Source organism: Sander vitreus, chromosome 11, assembly GCF_031162955.1.
Source record: "Sander vitreus isolate 19-12246 chromosome 11, sanVit1, whole genome shotgun sequence".
NCBI classification, from domain to species: domain Eukaryota; kingdom Metazoa; phylum Chordata; class Actinopteri; order Perciformes; family Percidae; genus Sander; species Sander vitreus.
In genome coordinates, this window is record NC_135865.1 from 21,187,356 (window position 1) to 21,193,540 (window position 6,185).

General features: G+C 37.1%; 1 protein-coding gene across 1 annotated transcript; it reads right to left on the reverse strand.

Moving 5' to 3' along the window:
• Window positions 1-572: 572 nt before the first annotated feature.
• Window positions 573-5,703, reverse strand: uchl3 (ubiquitin carboxyl-terminal esterase L3 (ubiquitin thiolesterase)). Its single transcript, XM_078262312.1, has 9 exons — window positions 5,546-5,703; window positions 5,343-5,354; window positions 3,979-4,107; window positions 3,704-3,860; window positions 2,764-2,849; window positions 1,892-1,939; window positions 1,687-1,762; window positions 1,479-1,537; window positions 573-1,388 (listed from the first exon to the last, which is right to left on the reverse strand). The coding sequence occupies exons 1-9, from the start codon at window positions 5,585-5,587 to the stop codon at window positions 1,299-1,301; spliced, it is 699 nt and encodes a 232-aa protein (XP_078118438.1). The 5' UTR covers window positions 5,588-5,703; the 3' UTR covers window positions 573-1,298.
• Window positions 5,704-6,185: the final 482 nt, after the last annotated feature.

Sequence of the window (6,185 nt, forward strand, 5' to 3'; positions counted from 1 at the left end):
AAGAAGTCCACCTTTGGTGGAGCACACATGGTTGGTTTTGACTGAATGTAACAAAGAAATCATGAGCAGTTTGCAAAAGTCCACCTTTTCTGTAAAATGTAAAAAAAATTAACTCATCAGGTGTACAGGCCCAATATGAACAAAATAAATGATAATCATCATCATCAGGTCACCTTTTGTATTAAGAGACTTCACAAATGTGAACATATCCTTTACATTTTGAGAAAAAGCATACTCCTAAAAAGGAGATATTTTGAATATTTTTCAATTGTTACATTAGTAGAGTGGCATACTAATGAAATGAAATTCAGTAAGATTTGGGTGGTTTTGGCAACTTTTAGAGCAGGTTCAAGGTTGCATTCAAATCTATATTTGGTATTTCCAGGGGAGAGGCCTGTTCTGATTTCTTAACAGTATTTCATTTTGCCAATGCATTTTATTCTCTTCAGTACGCCTGATCAAGTTGTATACACCCGACAATAAACCCATCAAAGTTTAATTTATACAAAAGGTAAATAGATAAATGTGTAACTAAAATGTTGGTGTTACAGAGAAGAACCACAAGAAAAATGTTTAATACATTTGCCTTTTATTTGACAGAATCTTTAATTCTTATTACAAAAATGTAGGCACCTTCCACACAGATGTACAGTCTGTTTTGTTCAGTTAGCCTCACTTACAGGAGACTTTTTTTGGATAACCTTTCAGAACATTACTGAATACAACACTATTTTGCCTGTTTGTTTTGTTTTCAAAAACTATTAATGAAATGAAAGCCTTGCAAAACAGCCGTTTCTTCAGCTGGATTTGACCATGTGGTTAGACGCATGATCAAAAATAACTACATACAGTATGTATCATTGAACCAAGAGTAATGAAGAAGGTGAGTTTCCCTTAGTTACGTGGAAAATTTGTTTCATTTCTTACTTAATTAAAAGCCAAACATGCCATGTAAACAAACTATAGTGCAGTGTCAGGGTAGTACAGCTGATATCTGTATTACAGTTATCGAGATGGTTCAGCAGTGGGGATCTGGAACATTTTGATCTTAAGAAGAAATACTTTAAGTTGCACAGGAGCACTTTGATTCTCTTAGAATTTCATCCAAGTTGTAACAAGTGATGTACTGTATAACCACAATGGAACATTACTTCAGAAGGATATCCCTGACATTTTATTTCCCCCACAAGTATTTTGAAGGAAAATAAAAATCTAATTTTCCAATAAAGTCAGCACTTGAGAATGTTTGGCAGTAATGTCTTTTTTGTTTTGTTTTCTGGGGACACATGGGAGTTTTCTCAGTATGCATCTTTAGAAAGGGCAATGATGGTGAAACGAACCTCCTGAGGGTCGCGAGCCATGAAGACCTTACAAACTTCGACAGCATCCTGCAGTGCAATCGAACACGTCAGAAAATCGCAACTTGAGAAGATATTTTTTTTATGACAATTTGTCGGTTTTATTCTGTGATGCCTTACCTCGAGGAAAGTATCTTCTGAAGTTTTTCCGTGGACAATAGGGAAAGGCTTTCTGCCATCTAGGTTTATATAAAAAAAAAAAAGAGATCATCAAGAAGTTTTCCGTTTGCTTCAAACCTGCTACCACTAAACATGGAATTAAAGTAATTACCATCAACAAGGAGACAAATGCTACTCAATACATTTGATAGAACAGTGGTCAACTCACCCAGTTCATATAACTGTCCTGCAACATTCACAAAGGCTATAAAATGCAGATTCACTTTCTCATCTAAACTTGGGGCCTAAAACACAGAAGAAAAACAAAGTGCTTTTCAGTCAAAACATTCGTTGAGATTCAACACAGAAAGAGTGGTGTTGGTTTGGCAGAAGCATCCTCAGACAACACGGATAGTCTAAAACGCAATACAAACCTCAGTCTGTCCCTCCTGTGCACTGGATTCATGTGTAACACGTATACTCTGAAACAGAGAGTAGAAAAAAAAGCCAATGATTTGCTGGGTATGCAGTGGCCGCTGGTAGTTTGTTATGGTATTGTCCTTCATGGTAATTTGGCCAATCTCATACACATTTAAGATTTTTATGTACACAAGGCCAGTATTATTATTAAAAACAAATGACAGCTACAGAGTTGTTATACAAAACTGTAAACGCCTAGGAGGTAGAGCTGGGCAATATATCGATGTCATGATATGAGACTAGATATCGTCTTAGAGTTTGGATATCGTAATATGGCATAAGTGTTGTCTTTTACTGGTTTTAAAGGCTGCATTACAGTAAAGTGATGTCATTTTCTGAACTTACCAGACTGTTGTAACCGTTTTATTGTTTGCCTTTACCCATTTAGTCATTATATCCACATTACTGATGATTATTTATTAAAAATCTTATTGTATAAATATTTTGTGAAAGCACCAATAGTCAACACTACAACATCGTTGCGGTATTGATAGAGGTATTTGGTCAAAAATATCGTGATATTTCATTTTCTCCATATCGCCCAGCCCTACTAAGAGGTACCAGGAAATATAGATGATTTGTTTCCCATGGTGTCATCACTCAACAAGTAGGGAGACCAAAACGGTATTGATTAGATTGTCGTGACACTGATAAAAAGGTCTGGGGCCAAAACACAGACTAACGTATGGGAAAATATACAATGAGCACAAACCCTTAATTCCTTTTTGTGAAAAGCGGACAAAAAAAAAAAAGAATAACTTACACTTAACTAAGCACTTCCTCACCCCATCCTTGAGCAAAGATTTTCTTTTCAGCGTTTTCTTACCTCATCTTTTTCCAGGTAAGTGGCCCTTTCCTCTGAGGTCATTTTAGAGGTTTGCACAATAAACTTCTTAAGAGGAGAATCGGGCTCTGAGGAGAAAGGACAACATGCAGTAAAATCTATAGAAAACACTGGGTGATGGGTCAATTTGAGACTTTTGTATTGTAAGGTATTGCGTTTACCTCAAAATGTAATAGATATATAGTGTTATATTGTCAACTCACAGTCATTTTAACCCACACTCGATCAACTCTACAATCATACAACCGCCTAGACCGGGTAAACCCAGCCCGATCTGCCAGCGATTTGATTTCACCCTGCAGCTCAGGCTGGAAACCTGTACGTTTATCTATCCTGCTTCCGTTACAAATTTGCGGGGACCAATCACAAACTGGCTTATCCACCTGGCGCGCTATTGGCGGGTTTAACACGATGACGATAGAGAAGCGACCAAGCAGATTTTTGTTTACATTCAACATGGCGTCCACCGAAGCGCAGCAACCTGTTGATGCCGCCGTCGCTGCTACGTCACCCAACTGGTTGAAGGACTATCCAATTGCGTACAGAGTCATTTGAACTATGCCCGTTGATCACGCCTCTGCAGTAGAAAATACAGAGCAGACTCCCCAGACTAATGGTCAATCTTAAAAGATTGAGCTTGGTCTGGTGATAGCCAGACTAACAACCGCCTTGAGTCGTCACTCAAGTTGTAAACATGGGAATCTTTAGCATCTCCACCACTGCATATGACGTGAACAAGGGCTGGGATGTACAAAATCTTCTATCCCAATATAGGTCATTTCATATCTCGATAACGAAATATATCCCAATATAGCATGTTTTCTGGTAATTAAATAAACATTCTATATAAAATTACCACATGGTACTCCTATGTGAAATAAATACTTGACAAATGAAAACAGTGAACAGACTAAATACTAACCAAAATCCAGGTGAGCCTGGTTGTTTGCCACTGCATGAATTAATCCTATAGTTCCACAGGCGTTTCCAATAGTTTGCTTGATGAAGTAGACGTCAGGAGAGACCTCCTGTTTCTGACCCTTGAGTTTCTCCTCCTCCTCTTGCTTGAACGCCTCATACTGGACACAAGTAGGAAAGAAGAGAACTATCTGTTGAACATTGTTTGCATGCATAATGTGGAAATATCCATTATGGTTCATGAACATGCAGTTAATACATTTTACACCAAAGATGTACCTTCTCGGTCACTGGGAAGAGAAGTAGCACTGCGCACACTGGTCTTGGTACCATGCTGAGAAGCTCTGGATCCAATCCATATACATCTCCAAATTGCCAGGTTGGTCTCATACCCAAGCAATTGACAAACTACACAAAAGCTGAGAGTAAATTTGTATGCATACAAAGACAAAAAGCTAACCTAACAATACCTGGCAGACAAGTTTAACTCAAAGTAAGGTTGTACGTAGCTGGGTCCTGATTACAATTAGGACCAACTCATTGCTGCCTTTTGCTGTTTGCTACTTGGTTTTGCTGCTTTTGTTGCTTGCCTCTTATCTTTGCTGCTTTTACTGTGGGTTCTGCTGCTTCTTCTACTACTTCTGCTGTGTGTTTTGCTGGATTTGCTGTTTTTTGGCAAGAATTTCGTGGTCTTACTTAAAGTGACTGAAACTGTTTAGGGTAATCAGACTAGCTTAGTGTAAAGTGTGGAATTGGGGAGTGGTGCTTAACGACTGTCCAGGTGCTTTGTTGAGTGATTAGCTAGGGTGGGGGGCTCATATATATATATATATATATATATATATATATATATATATATATATATATATATATATATATATATATAGTTTGGACCTTCAGGGTTGAAAGTACTTAATTGGAAGTCGCTTTGGATAAAAGCATCAGCTAAATGACATGTAATGTAAAACAACTGATTCCTACCCAACCCCAAAAAGGCTAGAATGCCTGTCTGTAACAATGAATAATCACTGCATGCCAGCATACTAAACTTCTGTTAGAAATCCTTGGAAAATAACAAAAACAGCTGTCCCCTATTTATATGAAATACTTGTACTCGTGCAACAAAACCTATATGGGTAACGCTTTATTTTACACGGAGTTTTCAACCTCTTGACATTGTTAAATGTGGACAGCAATTAGTCTAGGGTTACTACTCAGAGGTTTTGGCTTCTTTAAGTTGGACATTTTTACTTCAGGTCAGAAGCTACATTGTCAGGATGATGTTAGAGAAAATGTCTTGTACAGCTGCACGGAGTGTAACTAACCATGCAATTAGTTTTATGTATGAAGCTCGGGAAATAGGGTAAGACAACTTTATAAAATATATATTATTGGACATAAAATTACAGCATGCTACTAACAATAACTTATGTTAATACCTGTGCCAAATTCTTCGCGGCCTATTGTCTTCTGTTATGTTTATCAGACAGTAGCTACTTTATGTCATAACTTTAACTCTTTAATGATAACGTTACGTTGGTTGTAGCATTGATTCTGGGTAGGCCTTGTCCCTCTGCAAGTCGCATTGCCGATGATTATTCAGACCCATCTGGTGTTAAATTAAATCAGAAGAAAATACTCACCTTTGTCATGACCTGAAATGAAAAGACACAAATAAAAATATGAATCAAATTGCTTTTGGATTTAGCAAAGCAGCCACACCGGCTCCAGCTTTTGTTCTAACTGTTAACGTTAGCTACAAGTTAAGCTAGCTAGCCATCACATGCTTGTGAATGAATGACTTCAATTAAACAATATAGTTTGAAGAATTATCAACATTACATACTTCTGGGTTCGACTCCAGAGGCAACCAGCGTGGACTATCCATTTTGAAGTAACGTCGACTGTTATTTTCTTTTTAACCGAGAGCTGAAACTGATTTACCAAAATCTGTTTGACAGCTGGAAATCGCTTCCGCGTCAGAAAAGTGTCACCTTAACCATTAGGTGATGCGCAGGGGTATTTCTTTTTAATAAACCATACATACACCACGCCCACTACTTTTCGTAATGAATAGACACATTACATATATTGAAAAGACAATTAAAGTGTTTTGCTACCATAGATAGTTGTGCTATGGGTCTGTCTGCAAAATAAAGGATTTTGGAATGTATAACTCACACCACTAGCCCAACAGTGGATCATTCCAGGGTCATGGGCGTGTTTCAGAGAGATCAGCGGTAGAGGTTGTTCCACCCACATCCATTCACAACCGTTACAGAAAAATCTAAAGGTAGTCAACAAGTGTTTTACAGATATCAACATGTAACTTAATCAGCAATATTGCCTGTGTGGGCAACATTATTTTAAACTTATATATATATATATATAGATATATATATATATATATATATATATATATATATATATATATATATATATATATATATATATATATATATATATATATATATATATATGTTGGC

What these genes read in the sequence shown, in the direction of transcription:
- uchl3 (XM_078262312.1), bottom strand. Translation starts at nt 5,587, where the DNA reads ATGGATAGTCCACGCTGGTTGCCTCTGGAGTCGAACCCAGAA. An exon ending in TCTTCCCAGTGACCGAGAAG is followed by an intron (nt 3,861 to 3,978) that starts GTACATCTTTGG and finishes ACTTGTGTCCAG; the next exon opens with TATGAGGCGTTCAAGCAAGA. An exon ending in CAGAAGATACTTTCCTCGAG is followed by an intron (nt 1,389 to 1,478) that starts GTAAGGCATCAC and finishes ATTGCACTGCAG; the next exon opens with GATGCTGTCGAAGTTTGTAA.